This window comes from Aethalodelphis obliquidens, unplaced genomic scaffold (genome assembly GCF_003676395.1).
Source record: "Aethalodelphis obliquidens isolate GAN/ISIS:26980383/991018 unplaced genomic scaffold, ASM367639v1 scaffold27, whole genome shotgun sequence".
Taxonomy (NCBI): domain Eukaryota; kingdom Metazoa; phylum Chordata; class Mammalia; order Artiodactyla; family Delphinidae; genus Aethalodelphis; species Aethalodelphis obliquidens.
Window position 1 is genome coordinate 8,155,754 of NW_020837971.1, and position 26,522 is coordinate 8,182,275.

Sequence of the window (26,522 nt, forward strand, 5' to 3'; positions counted from 1 at the left end):
CAATTTTAAATTTTTAAATTAAGTGTGAAACATAAAGTACATAACAAGCAACTGACCTTAACATTTACAGTAGACTAAAAATTAAGTATTTTTATCCAAGTGACTTCAATTCACAAAAACATTAGTAATAACGCTGTTTACAAAAAATTCTTTGCAACCTATCACCTAGTAAGTCAAAGCTTTTATTGCTTCTGTCCTGGAAATTATCCTATAAATCACTTAACCCTGTAATGTTGACTCAAAATCAGAGAGTGAAAGGCAACAGAATCGACTCTTTCCTAGATCTACTGTGATCTCATTAGCTATTAACATTTAATGTCATTAACTTTACGTACATCTAACATCAACAGAAAAATATACATCAAAACATCTAGGACTCTGAGGAATATAAAGGGAGACCCATGTAATCCTGAAGCTCATCCTACCTCTCTGCCCAAGACCACCACCCTCCCCCCACCTTAGCCCTGTGGACTCAAGAATCTCTATCTTACATGCTATCAGAATTTAGTAGTCATAGGCAAAATTTATAAAGTAATGCTAAACACTGTTCCAAGGACTTTATATTTATTAACTCACTTCAACCTCATAAATACTCTGTGAGGTTAGCATTCTTATTCCTGTTTTTCAGATAAGCAAACTGAGGCATACAGAGGGTAAGTAATTTGCCTGAAGTTAATGAGCTAGTAAGTGGTGAAGCCAAGATTCAAATTCAGGCAGTTTTGCTCCAGAGCATATACTCTTAATCAAGAATCTTTGCTGCCAACTGGACAGTCAATTAGAAAAGGTTTGTCAGTAAAACTTAATCTGAAAGTTACAAATAAGCATTTTAAAAATGAGATTGAAAGAAAAAAGGATAGAACCAGTGTCTCCAAAGCATTTTTTCTTTTATTTGTTGCCAAATATTAAAAAAAAAACTATTGTAATATTCTATTTCTTGCTTTGTAAATCCATTCCATTTTGCATTGCTCATGCCTTTAAGAGGAAAGTTCCTTTGTAATATAACAATCAGTGCACTCTTTCCTTTAACTTCTTTATTAAGCTGGTTGCATAAAAGATATACATTCTCATATTGACAATGCTTGTCATGAACAAAAGCAACAAAAATAAGGCAATAGAAAGATGTGCTTCACATATAAACAATTATGTGGTAGTAGGAAATCTGGGCCTGTACAGCAAAAATATTAGGTAGCAAAATGTGAATAAGCCCTATATTCAGAAGACACCCAAATGTGTGAGCAAAGACAGCACACCCATAATAGAGCCCCCTTAGGTTCCCTGTTTATTATGTATAATTCCTTAATTATCCATTTGTGAAATAAGAATAACATTAAGAAACATGAGATCCAAATTGCATTCATTTTCACAATACCAATACTAAACTCAAAATAGCAACTTCATTGAATATAAATGTTAAATGTTTCAAAAGTAAAAGGCAACCTTCATTTTTTGTAACCCTATGAATAGAGTCTGCAAAAAAAGGTAGATTATTTTACTGTACTTACAAGGAGATGAGGCCTCAGCCTGCACTGAAGGAGTATGAGCAACAAAGGACAGCAAACAAATATCACTAGGAGTAATGCCCATACATATCAAAACAACTCGGTGAACCATGTTCTACTTATATAGCCAATCTATTAAATAACCAGCATAATGGAAGCTTATACCTCATGCAAGAGAATTACTAAATTAACTATACATCTAATAGAAATTTCTAAACCCCACTCCCAAAACAACTTTAGTACGCCTGTCAAGTACTGTAGGTCATTTAGAAAAACAGAAATAAAACATACATGCAGCCTTTGTATTAAAATTTTTTCATAACATATAAACAATGTTCAGATATAAACTGTGAACTAAATGTTTTTTCTAAATATGATTTACGTAATCAAGACTTTCTTAAACAAAGACAGGTCTTAGGAATATGATCTGTACAAACTTACAGTAGTGTATATTCCAATAGAGATTTTCTTCCTATTATGATATAACAATATAACTCTTTTCTCAGTGAAGATGTATGTTAAGGCTTAAGGTGTAAACACTTTGGAAGGCAAACAACTTAGTGAAGAAATTATTGTTCATTTAAAAATGTGTATCATCTCATAATAGACCCCAGAATTTTCAAATTCACATGTGAGAATACATTTACATCTTAAATTTCTAGGAAAGGCACAAGCTTTATGTAAAAAAGCAGCAAAATTTTAAACCCACCAATTTATTGAAAAAGCCATTACTTTTATTAGAAACAAAAAATGCTTCTCAAGATGTTGGCAACAGGTCATAGTATAGACATCTATTTCAAACAGTGTACTGTACTTCTCCCTTCAATTATATTCCAGTTGGAGGAGGAATACCTCCTTGGCTATGGGAAGTAGAAGTATTTGAGGGACTGTGTAAGCTGGTCTCCTTGTACACAAACCATGCATTTCCTCCCCAAAGTATCATATTCAGAAAGCCAAAGATCTAAGAAAGAGAAAAATAAACATGAAAATCTAGTATATAATTAAAATTTCATAACTATCTTTGTTTTCCTGTAAATATTAAATATCTACAGGCTGTCTACCATTATTTCATTTAAAGTTTGAACTACACATAAAGTGGAATTAAAAAAGGAAAACTTTGCATTTCAATGCCAGATTTGGATACATAATGACTTATTCCCAATGAAATCTCTAAATTTGTAACATATAAAATCATGACTAAAAGATACCTTATTTTTGCATGCTCATTATTACAAGATGGGATTAAATTTGAGAAAAGTAACTAAAACCTTCCTTTTATTACTTTATATTTAGACTTCAGTGCTTCCAGGTGAAGAGGAACACAGGAATCCATGGTTCCTTCTTTGGGAGGGCTTTTACTTTTCTCCCATCTGAATGGTTATAAACATCCTTTGTGCATCTTTTCCTATTTCCCTACTTTATCCCCCTACCACCATCTCCCTTACTTGCACAGCTGCAGCCAGAAGAGAAAAGGAGTCACAGAAGAACTTTACTTCACATCCTGCATTAGTCAACCTAAAATAAATTAGCCTTCCTAGGTATAAATCTGAGAAGATGAAAGTCTCAGAGATGAACAAACTGAAGATACCCTATTTTTGGTTTTTTATAAATACAAGAATAATAGTGACTTATGAGGTAAGAGTGAGGTAAAAAGCTTGAGCACTATCATATTACTGAAGGCCAACTGCTTTCTATCTTTTTGTATATTTGGATATAAAAACAACATTTCTGAAACTGTCCATCTCAGATCACTGTCAATATATATATATAAAGACTTTTAGATTACAAAGTTATAAAACAGAAGTTTGATCAAATTGCTTTATAAGGCAGGACTGACCTTATCCACTGGAAAAATATTTTCCTGAAAAGACATGAGACCTCCCTAAAAATAATACCCTTGTTATATTAATAATGTATCTGTATTTGGATAAAATAACAGACAAAATAATATTGAAATTTAAATAGACCAAAATTTTAGGATTTTTTAAGGAACTCTAAAAGTATTTTTTCATACACCCAAAGCAAATCAGATTAGAGAAGGGGCTTGCTTTAAAGTCAGATCTGGTTCAAACCTTGGCTTTGCCAACTTACTAGTTGCATCACCTTGGGTGAATTAACATATGAGCTACGTCTTTTCCCAGTTGTAAAATGAAGACAGTAATACCACTTTCCACATTCCTCTCAGAATTGTTGGATAACTTAAATAAGATATGAGTGTAATGACCTTAGCATACAGCCTTAGTAAATGTTAGTGACTATTATTAGTGCCTTTTGGGTCAAAGTCTTGCCTAATCAATGTTAAGGAAAAGAAAGACTCAACCATGATCTTGTTCAAACCTGTTTACAAGTAATAATTTTCTTTAAAAACTTTTTTTTGTTGTTATAAAGGTAAAGACTATATGATAACTAGGATTCTGATAAGGCTGGTAAAAATAAAATACATTCATCCAGAGATTTATTAAAAACTACTGTTTTCTTGAATCACTAATAAGGTTTTTCTAATAAGTGAAATAACATATTTTATAAACACTGCATACTTACCACAGATACATTTAGGGATCCCATACTAGTCACAGAGCCAAAATGACATATCACTCTCTGTTGAATACAAGGCAGAAGTTCCTGGACAATATTGTGACCGGTAGCTGTTTTAATATCTGTAAGAGCTTTAGCCCAGGCTGAAGTGCTCACCAACCACAAAAAAGTGGCAACAAGAGTAACAACAAAGTCCTAAAGCAAAAAATAAGCATGAATTAATAATGAACAGTTAATTTAAAGATACTAAATTTCAAATCCATGATGAAGGAATTGAGATCACAATGAACCCTATGGTACTGAGAAATGGCCTTCATGACATACTTCATCAAAAAGGCCACAGTCAACACAGCAAACACTGCTGTTTACTATTGCCAGCCCAGTGCCTGAGATACAACAGTAAACAAGACTTAGTTATCTCCTGAGGAGTCAGATTTTCACATGGAGAAATCAAAGTTTTACACAGCCCTCACCACAACTTATCTAAGCCTCTCCCTCTCAGGATCATATATTGGATCCTGTTATCACTAATAACTGTATACCTCCATCATCTCTGTTTTAATCACCCCCTCTCCAGTATCACCTCTCTCTTTCTAGCTTACTCCCTCTGACACCCCAACCTCAAAAATCCTTTGACCTCACTGAGACCTACAATCTCATCTTATTTCCCTCTTTAATTTATATTCTGAGGTCATTCATTATAATCTCTTATATATACTCTCAATTCCCTTACCCTTCACCTGCTTCCTCATACTGCTCTGGCAAACCTCTAACTTTAGTTAAATCTACCTCTAATAATGAAATCGTGAAAAGCACACATCCTGGATAACTAGTCTCTTTTTAAATTCATGACCACAAAATTTTAAGAATACGCATTATATTAAGAAAGGGACAACAAAAAAAATCTCTCTCAAGACACCTTGTCACTATGTTTTCTAAGAAAGTGTTTGCCACTTATTACATTCCAAGAATAGGACTGAAGTTTTTAATATTTTGGATAATCTTTTACTGAACTAATAAGATAAAGAAAAAAATTTATTTTCCTTAATCTATTCTGCTGGGGAACTAGAATTCTGTCAACGAGTACTGGCTACAAAGATCTAAGTAACACTTTTTTAAAGTCTGCATTTGGATAGTGTAAAGTATAAGTTCCACCTCATTTGGTATTCCTTTAAATTAAAAACCAAAGTGGGAACAATATAAAATTTGTATCTTTTAATGTTATGTATTCTAAGCATTCCGATATGCTCAAGACTATGAGTTCTTACATATCTGCAGCAAAAATCTTTCCAAGCTCAGAAATGGGTTTTGGAGCTTATCACAGAATTGTTTTCTTTTTTAAATAAATCTGGTTAGTTTTAAATTACTTTTGCCAACGAACTTTTAGTCATTTATGTCGAATAAATACCAGTGGTCATGTATGAGATATAGAAACTGTGATATATATAGCTTGTCCACCGAGTCAAGATGGCACTGAATAAACGTCTTGTAATTAGAGAACCAAAACAATGACTAATTTTACAAGCATGGTGGTACAATGTATTTGCATTTTGCATTTGAGCTCCCCACTGCTACTGGCCCTCTTAAAAAATGTATATCAAAGAGAAAATAGAAACATTATAGCTTAAATATTTTGCACTGGGGGAGTACTCCCTTTCTTGCTGCTGTACTCTGCTGTACTTTGTGCTGCAGGTAAACATTTTCTAAGCACTTGCTAGAAATACAATGCCTTTTGAAGAACTAATAATTAGTATGAGGTTATCAGATGTTAAACAAGTTCTCTCTGGGCTAAAGTTCATAGTTTTGACCAACAGATGTCAAATTCTCTTAATTTTTAGGTTTCTTCCTTCCAAATTCCTAATTAAAAATATACTGTTTTTTTCTGATTATGCTCTTTATGTCCACGTCGTTGATGGCTTAAGGCATGACATTCTTGTATTTCAAAAGCAGGTACTTTTCTGAAAATGATGCACGAAGTAATCTTAGGGTGAGGGGAAGAGGGAGAAATGTGGGCCTCTGAAGACAGTCTGTGCGACTCAGGACTCTAGTCTCGCACAACCTGCCTGTGACAGCCCTAGTACTACCAATAAGTTAGGATATGACTCATAACAGGTCTTTATGATTTGGGACACCCTATCTTTGTTTAGTTTCACTTTATGCTATTTCCGACCCTCCACATGGCCTAGAACCCTTACGCTCCTCCTACTTACCATAAAAAAGTGCTACATTTACTTAAAAACTGAAGTTGATTTTTAAATGTCACAGTTGAAATTCTCCTAGAAATACCTTAGCAGAGAATTGAGAACATTGATAAAAGAGCATACCCTCATTAACAAATAGCACTTAAAAAAAAAAAATCCATGTCGTATTTGGCTATAGTTAAAAATTTAGTTATCACACAAAAAACTTTTTTACATTTATACAGTTAAATTAAAAGTAGAATCCAAAATTTAATTTAGAGGCTGGACTTTTACAAATAAGAAGTATCCACCATACATTATACCAACAAAAAAACCACTTACGGAACTAATTCTGGATTATTCCTCTATATGACCACTAATTGATTACTCTGAGGTGAAAAGTTACTTTTGACGCTCTGAATGATGCAACTAGATCAGTTTTATAGTTTTATTAGACAGAAAAACCCTCTACAAAAATAGACCTGAATGCTGCTTTAAAAAGTGTCATATTTTTAGGGCTTCCCTGATGGCACAGGGGTTAAGAATCCACCTGCCAATGCAGGGGACACGCGTTCGGGCCCTGGTTCAGGAAGATCCCACAAGCTGCGGAGCAACGAAGCCCGTGTGCCACAACTACTGAGCCTGTGCTCTAGAGCCCGCGTACCACAACTACTGAGCTTGTATGCCATGACTACTGAAGCCCGCGTGCCTAGAGCCCGTGCTCTGCAAGAGGAGAAGCCACTGCAATGAGAAGCCTGCGCACCCCAACGAAGAGTAGCCCCCGCTCACCACAACTAAAGAAAGCCCACGTGCAGCAACAAAGACCCAAGGCAGTCAAAATAAATAAACTAATTAATTAATTAATTTTTTTTAAAGTGTCATATTTTTAAAGCTTACTAATCAAAATACAAGAAATAAAAAGCTCATTGCTAGATTTAACTTAAATTTGTTGGGATAATGACAAACTGGCAAGAAATGTCTTCATTTGGAATTTAAACTATAAAGAATTTTAACAAAATATAATAACTATATGATCACCATAGTTTTTTTAAAATAAGTCTTATAAAGTTCACAGAAGTTATAAATTACTGATACATAATTTCTGTTGATTAGGCACTGCAAAGTAAAAAAGTTGATGTCGGGGCTTCCCTGGTGGCGCAGTGGTTGAGAATCCGCCTGCCAATGTAGGGGACACGGGTTCGAGCCCTGGTCCAGGAATATCCCACATGCCACAGAGCAACTAAGCCCGTGCGCCACAACTACTGAAGACTGCGCACCTAGAGCCCGTGCTCCACAACAAGAGAAGCCACTGCAATAAGAAGCCCGCGCACCGCAACAAAGAGTAGCCCCTGTTCGCAACTAAAGAAAGCCCGCACACAGCAACAAAGACCCAATGCAGCCAAAAATAAAATAAATTTAAAAAAAAAGGTGATGTCTATCTTTTTGAAAGGCACCTAACAACCAAGAAATATTTTATGAAAATGTCAGGTTTGAGAATTTCTTCTCAGATATATGAAATGGAATAAATATGAAGGGTAAAATATTGTTTTATTCCTTACTTACCATCTGCATTCTTATGATCCAGGCAGCAAAAATTAAAAATAAGTAAATAAATAAAACCTGTTATTTAATAATTTGGCCTACCCTTTCAAGTAACTTCACAAATAATAAGCAGATGTCAGTGGTCAGTGTTTTCTCAGGATATAAATGACCAGTATCACGAAAACACCTCTGTTGTCCCTTCAAGTCAGTAACACTAATACTGACTTTGTAGTTATTCTTTGGTAGTGGAGGTCCAGTTTAAAACCACAGCTTATCTCTGGATTGGCCACCAATAATCCAGGGCAATTTTACTAACTAAGTCTCAGAGATTATTTTTATATCTAGCTCAGTAGACCCTGAAGCCAAAAAAGGTATCAGGACTTCAAATCCAAATCCTTTGTTGCCATTTTAAAGATTCAAAATTAGCTCATGAATGCCACTAATGCCAAATTTTATAATTCTTATAGAATTACCTGGGTCAGATTGTAAATTAAAGAATTTAAGAACACAGACCAGGAGTCAGCAAACTTTTCCTGAAAAGGGCTAGACAGTAAATATTTTTGATCTCTGTCACAATGACTTAACTCTGACACTATAGCATGAAAGCAGTCATAGACTATCTGTAAATTATTTGGGTATAGCTCTGTTCCAAAAACCCTTTATTTGAAAAAAAAAAACCAAAAACAGTGAGTCAGATTTACCTTGTGTGCCATAGTTTGTGGATTTCTGATATAGACTATTAAGTTGTATTAAGGCATAAAGGGGGTCTCTTTGAGAAGAGAGAAAAAAGATAAGAAATAGGAACACAGTTATGGGACTACTAGCATGGTCAGCAATTCTTCAAATCAAAGGCATTAATTTCTACTTAATTTCTCTGCTACTTGCAACCTAATATGCTCTATCACATATTTGAGTTCTTTCCAGGTTAAAACAGAGTTAGAAACAAACAAAAAAACCTCTGTACTCGAGAGAGTACAGAGAAAGTGCTGCAAACAGGCTACAAGAATTGGGTTAAACATGACAAGGAGAGCAAGCTCAACCTCTTGGCAAGCACAGGTCAAAACACAATGAAACTTGGTTTATGCCAAGAACTTTTTTTTCCAGTGTAAGAAAATCCATATTTAAATTCAAATATAATGTATACTTATATCTTATATAAATTATTTTTTTATAAAAAGAAAGTGATTACTTACAATCATGGGAAGTTTTCGACTATCACGATACAGGTTCGTGTAACCAACATAGAGCAGAAGAGCAGCAATGCAGTACAGGAAGACAAAGACTGCAAAAGTAACATAGAATTCTGCAGCAGAAGAGTAATCTCCAATAAGGACATGACTTTTCCAATCTACATCACACACATTTACACCTTGAGGTGTCTGAAATGATGCTTCATTCAACCTATTAAAAAAAAAAGTCTCAAATAAATTTATGAATTACTTGGACTCTTCCAATAGAGACAGAAATACATCTTCTGTATTTCTAATACAGAAGTATTAGAAAGGCAGAATACTGAAATAACATTTCACAAAAATACTCCCCAAATATATTAAAACATTCTTTAAAAAAAATGAAAAATTCAAATATTTAAGTAAATTAAAATTTCCATAAGAAATGTACATAAATCATAAATTATACCTCATAATTGGTTATGATAGACTGAATATAGACTGAATTAAACACTTTCACACCCAGATACTATCTTACTGTAATAAAAACTTAGCAGATTAACAGCGTTGTTACAAAATGGTTTACAATTTGAGACATGATATTCCATTCTAGGAGGGAGAGTCTGTGTTACTAGCACCAGGAGAATCAGTTGTAATGATTCACATTTTAACTCTGCATTAATTAGCTGCTAACTCCACCAAGTCTTTAATTTTTCCTATCCATAAATCACAAAAGCACTTATCACCAAAGAGGCTGTAACTGTTCCTTGTAATGGAATTTTATAAGAGAAGGATTGAGAGATGGAGAGGAAATGACTGATTACCAAGCACTTGCTATTTGACATATCTTTAATGTAAGATTTTATTTAATCATCAAAGCAACCTTAGAAGATTTAAATTTATTGAACAGAAAAATTGAGTCCTGGAGAGGTCAAGTAAGTAGTTAGTAAGTGGAAGAGGATTCACACCCTGACTTAAACACAGGACACACCTAATAAACCTTTTAATGAATACTGAGGTCAAACAGAACTTACAAACAAAATAGTCATAAAATAAATATTCAGAAAATAAAGTTTTATGCTAGTGAAAGAAACACAAGGAGCTCTTCACTTTATATAAATACATGTCTTAAAGCTATATAATGCACATTATTATTTAGTAATTGCAAATACATGAGAAATTTGGATTTTTCATAAGTTGTGTTTGCTTCCACAACATGGCTTCTCAAACTAAGGTGATAGAGCAAGCTTGTTTTGTTTTGAAATTTCCAGTCCACTGTGGGATGATAGAATAAAAGTGTCAAGGCAACATCATATGAAAGTTTCTTAATGCTTACTGTCATTTTCTGTATTTATTTCATCACAGTCCAGGAAAATAGTCTGCAGACAGGTACTGGTCCCACGCACCACACTTTCAATAGCAATGATCACTACTTACAAATGAGCATGCAACTAAAAAATTTCTACCCCCCAAGATCAGTAAGTTGTTGGAAATTTTAATGAGTCAAAAAGAGTTGTTAAACCATAAAAACAAACAAATAACTCACCTGAATGGATAACCAAAAGTAGCTGTAATCGTTTTATTGTCAGATTTATTAGTTAGACAAGCCACTTGAATTTCTGTTTTGCCCTTAAAACCTCCACAGGTGGCAAAAGCAAAGATAGAAGCAATCTACACAAAGTGAGACCAAAAAAGAAAAGAAGCATTACTGTACCCAAACATAGGTCATTAAAATTTTAAATATAGTGATTATTAAAAATTGGCTCGCTAACATTCTTAGAATTCTTATTTACAAATTAAGATTGTACAAATTATTTAAAAATTTATTTGTAACTCTCAACAAATGTGATTTTATTTTCCCCTGAGTATAACATAGAAACTGGTATAACAGCCCATATAACAATACATTTTAACACACCATTGTAAAGCAATTATACTCCAATAAAGAAGTTAAAAAAAAATACATTTGCTCAAATTACAGTGTACCCACTAAATATTAGTATGAAATTCAGAGGAAGTCTTATTTATTAGTATCAAAATCAAAAGGGGGTAAATTGGAGGTATTTTATTTGGAACCTAAGGGTAACTATAAAGCCAAGAGACAACAAGCAAAGAAGAGATCTTATTTCATGAGCTTATAAGCCTCACCTGTGGGTATTTCAAGGTCTCAAAAAGTAGTTGGAAATTTGTTTTCCTGGTCATAAATATGCTTAAAGAAATGTAATGGTGTTTTCTCAAATTCTATTCAAACAGGAAAAAAACTGAAAGCATCCTAAATATTGACAGGGAATCAAATATACTGTAATTCAATTCCACAAGGGAACATTATGCAGTCATTAAAATGTTGGGAAATATCTAACGATAAAGAAAATGGTTCAATACATATAAAGTTTGTTTAAGCAATGCGTTGTGCATGAGTCTACATCTATGCATACACACACAACAAAAATTAAAAAGTCTATGCATTAAAATTTTAAGTGGTCACCTCTGAACAGAAGACAAAAGATAATTCCTTTTTCTATTTGTATCTTACGAATTTTCCACAAAACAAAACAAACAAAAAGCCCAGATACAGTGTAGTGACCAAGAGCTCAATCCTTCAGCAAATGCTGATGGCTCTATTTATAAAATATATTTGGAATTTGATCACTTTTTACCACCACCATCACAACATCCTAATCAAAACTATCACCTCTTGCCTGAATTATATGGTGACAGCCTTTGAAACTGATGCTCCCTACTTCTGTCCCTGCCCCTGCTTCAGTCTACTGTCAACACATCAGCCAGCGTCATCTTTTAAAAATATAAGGCAGAAGGGCTTCCCTGGTGGCGCGGTGGTTGAGAGTCCGCCTGCCGATGCAGGGGACACAGGTTCGTGCCCTGTTCCAGGAAGATCCCACATGCCGCGGAGCGGCGGGGCCCATGAGCCATGGACGCTGAGCCTGCACGTCCAGAGCCTGTGCTCCGCAACGGGAGAGGCCACAACAGTGAGAGGCCCGCGTACCGCAAAAAAAAAAAAAAAAAGATATATATATATATATGGCAGAAAACTTTATTGTCTGCTCAAAACTCTCCAATGGCTTCTGAGTTCTCTCCAAATAAAATCAATGTTCATATAATGGTCTACAAGATCCTTTCCTCCTTTAACATTTCTCATCTCACGTTGTTACTTTTTCCCCTGCCAAATCTCTTTACTATTCATTAAAGACATGGGATAAACTCCTTCAGAACCTTTGCACTGAACTATTCCCTCTGCCTGGAACACATGGCTAACTTCCTACTTCACAGCTTCCTGTTCCAATGTGACCTTATCAGAGAGCCCAGGCCTTTCCCTAACCTTACTATGTTAAATAACAGTGCCCCTCCCACCCCACACTATCTATTCTCTTTATTTGTACTGCTCTATTTTTCCTCCATTGTAATTACCAGTGCCTGACAGTACTTCATTATTTGTTTGCCCACTTTTCTCTAGGATGTAAACTCAAAGAGGGCAGGAACTTTGTTTTGCTCAAGGTCACAGACATCCAGCAAATAGATACAATTCAGTACAGGTCTGGTATCAAAGCCTATACTGTTGAACACTGATATAATGCCTCTCATGGATTCATCCAGGACCTTGAATCAGGCCATAATCAGGATCATAACCATCCACGAAATTTTTTTTCCATGAAGAAGAGATATATGAAAAGGAATCTGGTTATAGATATGAAGAGTTTGGTATAATGTCAGCACATAGTTTGGAATCTTCAGTTAAAAGAGTTAAAAAATAAAGAAAGAAGAATAGATACCCTCTTAGCATAAATGTGCATGAATACACAGAGTGAAAACAGAAGGCCAGGAAATGAGTCTTGGGTATGTACCCACGTTTAGAATTAGAAAAAAGAAACAGGATACACAAATTGAATCAATGGAATAAAGAGGCCAGAAACAGATCTGTGCGTATAGACAAATTATAGCTAACAGAGCTGGCATTGTAGGGCACTAAGGAAAAGAGAATGGTGGTTTTAAAGATGTCACCACAAACTCCTTGATACTCCTCCCCTCAAGAGGTGGAGATTAATTTTCCCCCCTTAAATGTGGATAGGACACAGTGACTTGCTTCTAGTGAACAGAATATGGTAGAAGGACTGGGATGTCCTTTCTGAGGTAAGGTAATAGAGATTACAGCTTCTGTCTTCATTTCTCACTCCCTTGAATCACCTGCTCTGGGGGAAGCCAGCTGCCATGTTGGGAGGATACTCAGGCAACTCACAGACTCATGTAGTAAGGAACTGAGGACTACCATCAACCATGTGAGGGACCTTGAAAGTATACTGTCTGAGGCTTGCCAACAGTCATATTAGTTAACTAGAGGGGGGCGTGAGATGACTGCAACCCCAGCCAACCTCCTGGGAGACCCTGAGCTGCAACAACTCAGCTAAGCCACTGCCAGATTCCTGACCCACAGAAACTGTGAGATGATAAACTGTCTATAGTTTTAAGTGCTAAGCTTGGAGTAATTTGTTATTTGAAATCGATAACTAACACAAGGAAGGACGGTCCAGATGGGCTAAAGTCTTAACTGTAAAAAGTGAGTCTAAAAATTATGAAGACAACATAAAAGAAAACTTGTGATCACAAAGAAGGGAAGAATTTCTTAAGAAAAAAAAAAAAGCTAACCATAGAGTAAATTCAACTACAGAAAAAGAGGGTTTTTTAAAAATCAAGTCAGCTTCTGAATGTAAAACAAGCTATAAACAAGGAGAAAGTATTTGCGATAATGTCACAAACGATTAGTATCTATGTTTACAGACCTAACAGAGACTCTTGCTCATGCGTACTACATGATGTGCACAAGAATGTTCACAGTAACATTGTTTATAATATCAAAATATGGGGAGGGGAAGCAACAGGAAAGTAGATAAACTATATTGATATACAGTACTTACAATGGGAAGTTACATAGCAATGAAAATGTACAAACTACAGCTACCTACTTCAACAAGGATGAATTGTAGAAACCTAACGCTGAGTGGGAAAGAAAAAAAGTTGCCTAAGACTACACAGGGGGTATTCCCTGGTGGCGCAGTGGTTAAGAATCCGCCTGCCAATGCAGGGGAAACGGGTTTGAGCCCTGGTCCGGGGAGATCCCACATGCCGCGGAGCAACTAAGCCCGTGCACCACAACTACGGAGCCTGCACTCTAGAGCTCACGAGCCACAACTACTGAGCCCACGTGCCACAACTACTGAAGCCCGCGTGCCACAACTACTGAAGCCCGCGCGCCTAGAGCCCGAGCTCTGCAACAAGAGAAGCCACGCAACGAGAAGCCTGCGCACCGCAATGAAAAGAGTAGCCCCTCCTCGCTGCAACTAGAGAATGCCTGCGCACAGCAACGAAGATCCAACGCAGCCCAAAATAAATAAATAAATAAATTTCTATTTAAAAAAAAAAGATTACACAGGGTATAATGCCATTCTTTTAAAAGCTCTGTTTACTTGTCTACATCACTCCTGCCACTGTCTTTGTTCAGGCCCGCACCATTTTTCCCTGGGACTAACCCAACAGACTCCTCCTTTCACTTTTAAACTCATTCCCAACACCATTCATCTTTTACTGTGGGCTTTAGAGCTGCAGTGTCCAGTAAGGTGCCATAAGCCACATGTGGCCACTGAGCACTTTAAAAATGGCTAGTCTGAAATGAGATGGCTGTAAGTGTAAAATATACCATGGTTTATGAAGACTTAGTATGAAAAAAGAATGTAAAATATCTCATCAATAACTGTTTATATTACTTGTTGAAACAATAATATTTTGGATATACTGGGTTAAGTAAAATGTATTATTAAAATTAATTTCACCTGTTTCTTTTCACGCTTTTAATGTGGCTAGTAAGATGCTTAAAGTTACTGTATGGCTGGCATTTGTAGTTTGCACTGTGTTTCTATCGGACAGAGCTGTTTAGAGTGATGTCACACTGATATGAAATAAAAATCTGGTCATGTCACCCCCCTGTTTGAAGAGATTTCCTCAATGGCTTTCCAGATCTTTTTAGGCCCAAACTTCTTTTTTTTTTTTAAGAAGATGTTGGGGGTAGGAGTTTATTAGTTAATTGTTTTTTTTTTTTTTGCTGTGTTGGGTCTTCGTTTCTGTGCGAGGGCTTTCTCTAGTTGGGGCAAGTGGGGGCCGCTCTTCATCGCGGTGCGCAGGCCTCTCACTATCGCAGCCTCTCTTGTTGCGGAGCACAGGCTCCAGACGCGCAGGCTCAGTAGTTGAGGCGCACGGGCCTAGTTGCTCCGCAGCATGTGGGATCCTCCCAGACCACGGCTCGAACCCGTGTCCCCTGCATTAGCAGGCAGATTCTCAACCACCGCGCCACCAGGGAAGCCCATAGGCCCAAACTTCTTAATTTGGCATAAGAGGCAGGGCTGAGGTAGCCTCAACTTTATCCTTCTAGATTTATACGCTATACTCCCTGCCAGGTCCTGTACAACTCTGTCACACTGCACTATATACTGTACTTACTGTTCCTGAAACACACCAAGTATTTATGTCTTGGATATGCGTGTTTATTCTGCCAAGATTCCCCACCTCTGCCCCCACCCTGGTTCTCCAACAAGCTCATCCTTTAAGGTCCTGCCCAGTTCCTTGTGGTGGTACTGTTCTGTCTCCTGGGCTGAATAGATAGACTTGAGTTCACTACCTCTATTATAGGCATTTTTCTTGTGTATCTTGCCTTATTAGAAAAACAAAACAAAACAAAAACCCAAAAGCAAAAATGATAAAAACTAGTTTCCCATTTAATACAAAAATTAGTATATAAATGGTACACTGTACCACAGCTTATTGCTTTTAAGACTACTGCCTTTATCTCTCCCTTGGCAGACTGTCATGTCTTTGCATTTGCTTTTATTCAGGATTTTCAGTGCCTACCTAGTAGGCCTGACATACACCAAATGCTCACTAAATAACTGCTTAATTAAAGGAAAAAAAATCAATTGCCAATAATGTACAAATAAAACCATATTTCAAGTCTTAAATACTCATTATTTCAAGCTTGTCTTTTTGTTATGAGGATAAATAAATGTCATGTTTGCCATTTTGGTCTTTATCTTATGGGAAAAAAGGGATAAGGTACACACTTTTTACTAAATGAAGTACAAACAATCTGAGAGTAAACTATCCAACCATCTCACCTCTCCCTATATTGCACTAGTACTCTGATTTCGATCAGAAGTTATATACTGGCAGCCCATGGGTGAAACCTGGCCAGAAGATAGATTGTGGTTTTCCCAGTATTCATGAAAAATGTGAATTTGTTGTCAATATTTTCATATCAGCATGCTGCACATAAAAATTTGGATTTCCTGTGTGGGTGTGGATAAAGATATGCCAGTATCAGACCTATATCCCCATAAAGCAACAATCACATGGAAATGCATGACAGATGACACCTAAGACAGGGTATGTGCTTTCCAGACTGCTGTCACTCTCTATTGTCTCTACAACCCTCAGAATGCGTGTTAGTTACCAGTAATCAATGAACTTCCACTATTCTTTTTTCTCCCAAACACTTGTTTCACTCATTTACTTTATGAGGGGTTCCTAGCAGCACTTTCGTTTGTACTTCTAGTCTAAAATGAGGTGTTCTAGTATGCTGATTTATATTTCCTTGCCACTTATGAAACTAATTCCCCCTTCTCTCTCTATCCCATAAAGAATGACTGAAACTGCTGATATGAAATTCCACCTGTACAGTAACTAGTAAGAATCCAGGGACAGGATGACAGCAAGCTTCTATTCAGGTCAAAAGGTTCCATATTCATTATGACAGTCTCAAGTTCTACTTATCTCTCTGCCCACTGGACCCACATTAGTGACACAAGACATGCCTCACTAATTTAGATATCTAGAATATCTATATTCTGTATCTAATATCTGGTCCTCTAGAATACTACTCTCTAAAATAGACTGGAGTACTCATCTAACTGGTGTACAAGAAGAAAATATGCCTATTTATATCTACTTTTAGACTTAAACAAGGAAATAAAGCTTTATTAAAATTAACATACTGCTGAAACCCATGCTGGGTCTGTATGTCAGAGAGTCAGATGTCGGGGCAGTATGCTGGGTATCCTGAAGGTAAGGAAGTCCTATAACAGGGAAGGACAGACAGTGATACCTTCACCTATTCTTCCACTTTTAGAGTTCATTTAATAATGTGAGTGTGCCTGGCTAAGTGTCTTTATGGAATAAATTATTTACTTTTAACCAAACTAACCTTCACAAAATGGACTGGTGGCTTAAAAATGTCTTCACAGGGGCTTCCCTGGTGGCGCAGTGGTTGAGAGTCCACCTGCAGATGCAGGGGACACGGGTTCATGCCCCGGTCCAGGAAGATCCCACATGCCGCGGAGCGGCTAGGCCCATGAGCCATGGCTGCTGAGCCTGCGCGTCCGGAGCCTGTGCTCCACAACAGAAGAGGCCACAACAGTGAGAGGCCCACGTACCGCAAAAAAAAAAAAAAAGTCTTTACAGAAACTACTGAGTGATAATACAAAACCTCATGTCCAAAAGAGAAAGTAGAAGCATTAATACCCTCTATGAGCTGCATTCATGAGTCACATTACCAGGTAAAAACAGATTCTACTTAATCAGATCAGAAGTTGGCAAAAAAAAAAAGAAAAAAAAGAAGAAAGAAAAAGAAGAGAAAAAGAAATTATTAGACAAATATCTGAAATAAGGATTTTTTAAAATTTGAATGAAATTTACCCTGAGTGTATATAAATAATATGTCTTAAGATAATGACATAGTAAAACATGCATCTAAATTATAGATGCATACTAGGGCTTTGTGTATAAAATCTTACAATGACAGAGTCAGCCAGAGTTCCTAGTTCCTATTCTCAGACCCTGCTCAGCTCACAGAGGGTTCTACTGGGGAACACTGGTACTCATCTAATTTATGGGTATCTTTCACGTTTCTAGTTGCAGGGTCCTCACTGCTATTTAATTTCATGATTAATCTGTTCAGGAAAATGATGTAATTGAAATCTTCAGAAATATTAATAGATCGAAAAGTATATTGTATATGAGGGTTTATGTGCCAAATCAAATGCATGCTGTTTTACTAAATCAAATAATCATTCAGTACTTAAATGAACTATCATAGCATGTTTGCCTTTTCAATCAGTCAGATTAGAATGCCTAGAGCCAAGGTATTGATTTTTCTAAATCAAAGTCTGAAGCATTTACCAAAGATATTCATTTTAAAAAACATTTTGTTATTGATGTTAATATTTCAGTTTACTCCCACTGTGCACTGAGCAGTGAAGTCAGTTTCAAAGTTCTTCAATTTCACTCTTCTATTATTTCCCTCTGCTTGGAAAGTACAATCATAGAAAGCTCTAAATAGCCTTCTAGTACAGTTCCAAAACCCTTAAGAATTTGGATCATGAGAAGTAAACTTGAGTTCCTGCTGAAATAAATAGCTAGAAGATTTTTGCTAGCTCAATTATTACTGTTGAAAACATCTTTATGTCACCTTTATTCTTAAACAATTGTTAACCTGAGTATGGAACTAGAAATCTCTGAGGAACCTAAATATACTTATTTTAAAATCATTTCAGACAGTTCTATTATTTTTATGTCTTTTGGAGCGAATCAATATTCTGATTGTTGATCTGGATGGCTATCTTGAAGTGAGTCTGTCACTTCACGGAAAACTGATAGTATTTGTTGCCACTGATATAATTTGAGCTTTTAAGCAAACATTAGTTTTCTTCACGTATTTTTTTTAGGATATTTGATGTAAGCTCAACTTGAGAGTATGTTATTCCCCGCTTCCCCATCCTGGTCTAGTGGTTTTATAAGTCATCTCCCTCCCAGTAGTTTTTTGGTCATTTCTACCAGGCCTTCTTAATCCCCTACTCCAGCGGTCCCCAAGCTTTTTGGCACCAGGGACCGGTTTCGTGGCAGACAATTTTTCCCTGGACGGGGGTGGTGTGTGTGTGGGGGTGGGATGATGGCTCAGGTGGCAATGCAAGCGACGGGGAGTGGAAGATGAAGCTTCGCTCGCCCGCCCACCGCTCACCTCCTGCTGGGGTTGGGGACCCCTGCCCTACTCCACAAATACCTTATCCTATAATGGGACCGCAAACTACCAACATAGGAGAATATTGCAGTTAACACAAATCCAGACCTTAAGCAGGTAGGTTGATTCAGGTCTTTGTTAGGGGGCCATTTCTCTCTCTCTCTACTTCTTTAAGTACTCCACTCCATGGAAGTTATAAAGCCAAACAATAGGTTGAAGCTTTTTCTCAGATTTATTTCCCAGATCCGGGAACAGTCCTTCTCCCACCCATATTTCCATTCCATTGCTGGTTGCCAATGATGTTTATCCTGTATTAGAAAAGCAATTCTCAATGTGTGGTCTGTGGACCCCAGGGAATACCCAAGACTCTTTCAAGGAGTCCATGAGGTCAAAAATATTTTTACAATATTATTACAACATTTTTTGCTTTTTATACTACATTGACATTTGCGCTGATTTGCGCAAAAGCATTGGTGGGTAAAACTGCTGGGCTTTAGTAAGAATCAGCAAAAGCATCAAACTGTTATTTCACTGCCATGCATTTGCAGTTAAAGAAAAAAAGCCAGTTTTACTTAAGAATGCCTTCGATGAAGCAGAAAAATTGTTATTTTTATTAAATCCTGACATTTGAGTCTTCTTAATATTCTGTGTGATGAAGTAGGATGTGCAAATACTTTTATTACTGAAAAGACAACCTACAGACTGGGAGAAAATATTTGCAAATGATGCAACCGACAAGGGCTTAATTTCCAAAATATACAAACAGCTCATACAACAAAACAACAAACAACCCAATCAAAAAATGGGCAGAAGACCTAAATAGACACTTCTCCAAAGAAGACATACAGATGGCTGATAGGCACATGACAAGATGCTCATGCTAATTATCAGGGAACCTCAAATCAAAAGGACAATGACGTATCACCTCACACCAGTCAGAACAACAGTCATCAAAAAGTCTACAAATAATAAATGCTGGGGAGGATGTGGAGAAAAGGGAACCCTCCTACATTGTTGTGGGAATGTAGACTGGTGCAGCCACTATAGAAAACAGTATGGAGGTTCCTTAAAAAACTAAAAATAGGGCTTCCCTGGTGGCGCAGTGTTTGGGAATCTACCTGCCAATGCAGGGGACGCGGGTTTGTGCCCCGGTCCGGGAGGATCCCACATGCTGCGGAGCGGCTGGGCCCGTGGGCCACGGCTGCTGACCCTGCGCGTCTGGAGCCTGTGCTCCGCAGCAGGAGAGGCCGCGACGGTGAGAGGCCCGCGGAAAAAAAAAAAAAACAACTAAAAATAGAGTTGCCATATGATCTAGCAAATCCACTCCGAACAAAAAACCCCACTTTTACGGCATACCTAAATACAATGGTGGTCTGCAGGGAAAGCATTTAAACAACTGAGTTCTTTGCTGAACTAGTCACTTTTTTCGTTAAATACTATTTTTACTTGAAAAAATAAGTAATAAACAAAATATAGGTATTCAGACTTGCATATTTGTCAGATCTTTTTCTTGAAAAAGATGAGGCTTTCACTTCAAGGAAAACCAGCAGCATTTGTTGCCATTGATGTAATCAAACTTTCAAGTGATTAATTATCGTTATTTAAAAAAAAATTTTTTTAATGTCTCAGCTAAATTTCTAACATGGTAAGTATCAATTGATACAACCCCATAAACAAAAGCTCTTTGAGGCACTCAATATTTAGGAGTATAAAGGGGTTCTCAGACCAAAGTGTTTTGAGAACCACTGTATTAAAGCACTGCTGTTATCTTAATTTTCCCTTTAATGTTTTATAAGAGATTGCTATTTGTATGTGTGAAGTGAGTGTGTATGTGTATATATGTACATTCTAAAACCACTGACAACATATATATATATATATATATAGTCTATGAAAAAAACATCTAGTATATCCCATGAGAGCGTTCAAGGCAAACACTAAGAGGATTCCGGGTAGAAGAAACAGAGAGCAAAGGCATAGTGGTAAGTCAGTAAGTCTATTACAAGTTTTACATGTATATAGAGTCCTGGTAGGCACAAAATGCCATTTGAAATCCTTTTTTCCCTTTCTACAATAGGGGAAAAAAGTGAACACAAATGGCAAGGTTAAGAGAAAGGTAAGTTTCTTAAAAGGTAGTCTGTGCCATAGACAGCCTAAAAATTTAAGTATTAAGCAAATGGATGAAAAAAATATCGTTCTGAGTATGCCTCATCCCCTATACTCTGTAATATCATTTGTATTTTCTAGGCTGCTCCTCTGTGCTATGTTATAACCACAAAATTAGAATAAAACACGGTCCCTGTTTGTAAAAATCCTATAATCTACTTGGGATGACTAAACTTTTAGAGTATTTTAGATAAACTAGTACGTATTTCTGAAAGTTTGTTTTTTAAACAAATTGATATATGTAATGCTCAAACGGTTATGGGTTTTCTTTCTCATCGTTTTTCACACTAATTTTCCTGGATAATAATTTACCCCAAAGTAATGTTTTTAAATGTTCTTTTGAATTTGCTCATTAATTATAAGTATAAAATCAGAAAAAAAATTCAAACTTGATAAATGAATCAAGAAAACCCTACTTGTTTTTAACTCCTCCTAAGAGCCTGTTATAAACATGCATGTAACAAGAAAAAAATTACTTCAGGTACCTTATGTTTTTGTTTCTTAAGCCTGAAATTTTGGGTAATCTCTTCATTAATTTATTAAAAGACCAATCAGAAACACAAAGGTAAGTTACTGAAAAGACTAAGAACAGACTGTTTGAGTCCAGGATGTAGTAATCACAATCATGGGATCTGAGTACATTACTTAATTTCTCTAAGCCTCAGTAACATGGAGATGACAACGGTAACATGTAATATAGAGATAACAACCCTCATAGGTTGTCAGAAAATTAAATGAGAAAATACAGGTAAAGCCCTAGAACATATATTGAACTCAATAAATATCTCCTGTTAACACTGAGAGTAAACTTGGCCAGCACAAAAATATTCATAATTCTAAAATTCAACTTAATTAGTCTATAATTCCTTTATATACTCCCAAACAGTATCTCTTCCACAATTTTGTGTGTGTAGAATTAGGAAAGCATATTACTTAGACTTATTTAGAGCTAAACATTTGACCAGTGTTCACCCTAAGTAGCAAAAAAGTCCAAAACACAGTGTTCAATATTAAAAGGAGATAGTCATTTTAATGAAAAACTTTAATCTAAATACTAGTGATAACTGACTACAAAGTAAGATCCAAATTAAAATTTACTAGAAAAATATTAAATAATTGAAAAAGCTGCTTTGATAACATTAACCCTTGCCTTTTACTTCCATGTTCAACTCCCACACATGGGGCATCTAATCTCACCTAAATTTTATCTTATTACCTTGACAGGCTGCTAAAAGCAGGAAAACACGCAAACAAATGAAAAGTCTACAATAACCATTTCTAAAGTTTAAAATATGTAAACGAGAACTTAGTGATCTTGAAGGACCGGAAGATATGTTAGTCATATAGGGCTCAAATTGTATCCACTGTCTGGATCTAGTCTTCCTAGAAACATAGCATTTCAGTTCTGAAGAACCTACTAAGACCTGTTCAAATACATTATCATTAGTCACATATTTATAACTCAGTCATTCCAACAGCCCTGTGAAGTATTGCTATTCCCATATAAGTACAACAAAAATTCAACCTTTACTGAGTACTTATTACACAAACAGAACTAAGGCAATGTCACTGCCAGGCACTGTAACTAAGGGCCAGAAGTAGATTAAAGTAGATTCATATATATATATATATATATAGAGAGAGAGAGAGAGAGAGAGAGAGAGAGAGAGAGAGGGAGGCATGGTGGCTACAGTTCAGAAGCAAAATAGAAATGCTTCTGCTTTGGTGACTGTATTTTTATTTTGTCAATAAATATTTACTGGGTACTTGCCTTCAAGTCTATGAGGCCTTCATATTTGTGACCCCTTGAAAGTTACATATTATCAGGTTATATCTTAGTCTAACATCTTCTAGAACATTGCTAAAGGTAAGCTGATTTGGGGAATTATTCTTCTAGTTATATGGATAGTAAGCAGCCTTTATCTAGATTTTAGATTTGTTTGTAAATGTATTTATTGACTATTTTTAGAGGTAATCTCAATCAACACCTTATGAAACTTGACCAATTCATTCAAAACACATTTAAAAATTCCTACTATGAGCCTTTCTCCTCTAGAGCCTTGTCTTATGCCTCTCTGCCTCTGTTTTAGACCTTCTATTCACAAGTCTCTTCTCTACAGCGCACACACACATTCACTCATTCCCATCTTTAAAATAGGTTACCACCCAATCTCTCCCATCTTCACAGTCAAATAGTGGTTTACTCTCACTGTCTTCTCTTTCTTACCATACATCCATTCAGCCTACTACCATCTGGTTTCTGATTTTACCGAAACTGCTCTTACTAAAGCCTCTTGATTACCCAAATCAAGGGATGCATTTTAGTAATTATTTTTCTTAACCTATTGCACCTAATATTGCTGAGTACTCTCTTCTTGAAATATCTCTAACAGTGATGCTAAGATGTTATTTCTCTCCAACTTCCTAACAATACCTTTTTCCTTTGCTGCCAAATACCTGCTGAATCTCCAGTCCATACTTGTCTTCTAAACTCTAGATCCATGTATCTAACTGCCTACAGGATACCTCCACTTATATGCTTTAAAGAGACCACAAACTCAATCATTCAAAACTTACTGACCTTCCACCAAACATCTGCTGCTTCTCCTTAGTGATCTGTCTTAGACAGATGTGCCACTACTAATCCGAGTCAGAAATATGGCAGTCATCTTACAGTCCTCTCTTTTCTTCACCCTACAAATATATTCAAATTTCTAAACCTCTCTTTTCTAGTCCCACTGCAATTAGTTTTAGGCCTTCATTATGTTTCAAATAACAGATTTCCCTTTCTTCAATTATGACCTTTCCTCTCCAATTCATTCCGCACACTGCTGACAAAATAAAAACTTCTAAAAGGCAAATATAATTATATTATTCACTTGTTTATTTACTCTTCAATGAGTGAATCCACCCTACACGGTAGGAATTCTGGGCTTAGATGGAAGCTGTACGATAAACAACCCCAAATTCTGTACCTGCACATATGCATTTTCTTAAGGAACGGGCCCAGATTATCAAAGGTTAACCCAAAGGATTAAGAACCACTGGCCCATAGGATAAACTCCAAACTATTCTGCAAGCCCTTTGAAACCTTTCAGAATCATCTCAAACCACACCCTCCCTCCCGGTATACGTTCCAGTCAACCCCAATTACTTTTAAATTCGCAAATAGGGTTATGCTGCTTCAACTTTTCACACCACTGAACGTAAGATTCTCTTTGCCTGGAAAGCCACTCCCCAACCATTCCCCAAGTGAACAAGTACTCATCCTTCAAGTGTTCTTTCATCTGAAATTCTCTCTAGCACCTCCAAGCAATCGATTTCTCCTTCCTTTCACCTACTACACTTTGCCTATACCTTTATTATAGTATTGGCCATATGGCATATTCATATTTGTTTTCATGTTTTTCTTATTAGGTCATGAGGAAAAGACCATGTTTTATTCACATGGTCTAGTGCTAGTGCTTAGCTCAGCACCTGTATATAATACACATTCAAATATTTGAATAAATATTCTCTACACCATGAACAACGAATACTCTTTTCATAAAAGATTCTCTTGTGTGATAGTAAGTTGTTCAAACTGAAAGTAGTATTTCCTTAAGCTTAAAAAGGACATTTTTCAAAATATGTCAGACCTATGATCACTAATAAACTTATCACTGTTTTAAAATATTAAGAAAAAAATTAAGTCTACATTTAAAAAAACTGACGAATAATATAAGCATAAATATAAACAACTGCCTCTTCATTTATTTAAGTGAAATTTTAAGTTAATTATAAATTTAATTATAATCCTCAATGATATTAAACTACTAGGTATAAAAGACTTTTTCTTAAACCTGATATTTGATTAGCTCAGTTAAATGTGTTTTTCATCCTGCAATTTAAAATTTTTATATACTCAAATAAGAATCTTCTTTATATTTAAATCTGGGCTTAGGCTTAACAGAACCCTAAATATATACATTTAGGTGTCTTTAAAGTAAACATTTGTGTGAAATTAGCACTATTTCAGCTTTCAGAAAACACCAAGTAAAACTTTGGGGGAAACGTAGGAACCCTTGGGTGCAGGAAGGAAATCAGGACTGAGCACCCATTAGAGAATGTGAGCTTCTGTGTTACTTTTAAAACATCCTCGTAGGTTATTTAAAACAGAAAATCCTAAGTTCTTACTCTTCACCACTTTATCACTAACATACGGGGTTGAAGAGTTACGGATGTAAATGCTGCTGGCTAAACAAGCAACTTGCCTGCACGCTGGACAGATGCCAGCTGCCTATTAATACGGGCCTGAAAACCACCACTGGAATATGTCCTAGGCCACGAACTCCGAAGGCACTGTGCAGTGCCTGGTGTATTCACCAACTCCACCAAAGTGACTGATCATCACCAAGGTCGAAGTAATAAATCTGCTTTGATGCTAATGACTGAGAGTGTTCCCAGGGAAGCACTAAGAGCTGACTGCAGGATGTTGCTGGGAAATACCTAAAACAAACTGGATGGCGATTCCTAACTTGTGTTTCAGTCGACCGGACTAACAACGCATTTTGCTTAGACCTTCTCCCCTACTCCGCCCACCCCCGCCCGCTTCCCTGACCCACAGTTTATTTTTATCCATTTTTAACTTGGGGCCAATCTTAAAAGCAAATTAAGACCCGAGAGCTCGTCAGATCACTTAGGGAAGGCACATCAGCTTTCGACGGAGCGCGGCCTCCAGTCCGCACGGGGCAGAAATGCACGGGCTCTACCGGAGGCGCAGAGGCAGCGCCGGCCGGGGTGCTACTCCGGCCCGCCGGGTTTCGGTTAGACCGCAAGAGGAAGTTTTCTCTTCCCTTGCGGAAAGCAGTGAAGCCAAAGAGAAATTTAAACCACCACTCCCCGAGGGATACCCAGAGGTGAGCTTCGGTGTGGCAGGGCGGCTCCGCCTGGGACGGAGGCAGCCGAGGGACCCGTGATTCGACGCCGACCGCGGCGTCCCCGCCCCGCGCAGGCCCAGGCCGCGGCCTCCTGTCCCCTCCCCGCGCTTCCAGTCCCGTCCGGTCCCGTCTCGGGGACAACGGCGGCTTCGCTCCCCCGCGCGTAGCGAGCTGCACCCCGTCTCCCGGAGCCCCCAGCCGCCCCGCCGAGGACGCCGGCCGGGCCGGAACCGGAGCGGGAACGGCGGCGCGATTCCCCGCCCGGGGGTCGCAGGCTGTACTCACCCACTCGAGGACCTTGATGAAGCCGAGCGGCTCCTTGAGCGGGTGGAGGTTGAGCTGGAAGGAGGACATCCTCTGAGGGAAGGAGGGAAAGAGAATCAGGACAGCGGGGCGGAAGAGGAGGGGGACCGACAAGACAGAACTGCCCTGCCGCGAGA

At 37.2% G+C, this 26,522-nt stretch overlaps 1 protein-coding gene across 3 annotated transcripts; it reads right to left on the reverse strand.

Moving 5' to 3' along the window:
* Positions 1–867: 867 nt before the first annotated feature.
* SYPL1 (synaptophysin like 1) lies at positions 868–26,522 on the reverse strand. Of its 3 annotated transcripts, none has more exons than XM_027123887.1 (6): positions 26,368–26,522; positions 11,074–11,166; positions 10,472–10,596; positions 8,950–9,157; positions 4,041–4,229; positions 868–2,460 (listed from the first exon to the last, which is right to left on the reverse strand). In XM_027123887.1, the coding sequence occupies exons 1-6, from the start codon at positions 26,434–26,436 to the stop codon at positions 2,326–2,328; spliced, it is 819 nt and encodes a 272-aa protein (XP_026979688.1). In that variant the 5' UTR covers positions 26,437–26,522; the 3' UTR covers positions 868–2,325. The 3 variants fall into 3 exon arrangements, with proteins under 3 accessions (XP_026979688.1, XP_026979690.1, XP_026979689.1); XM_027123889.1 differs by having other exon boundaries at positions 11,074–11,134; positions 26,368–26,481; XM_027123888.1 differs by lacking the exon at positions 11,074–11,166 and having other exon boundaries at positions 26,368–26,519.

Bases quoted from the DNA above. Each gene is read 5' to 3' on its own strand.
- SYPL1 (XM_027123887.1), bottom strand. From the start codon at position 26,436: ATGTCCTCCTTCCAGCTCAACCTCCACCCGCTCAAGGAGCCGCTCGGC. The intron at 10,597-11,073 runs GTGAGGCTTATA...CACTTTGTGTAG, and splicing joins AGACCTTGAAATACCCACAG to ATTGCTTCTATCTTTGCTTT. The intron at 9,158-10,471 runs GTGAGTTATTTG...TTTTTTTAATAG, and splicing joins ACTTTTGGTTATCCATTCAG to GTTGAATGAAGCATCATTTC.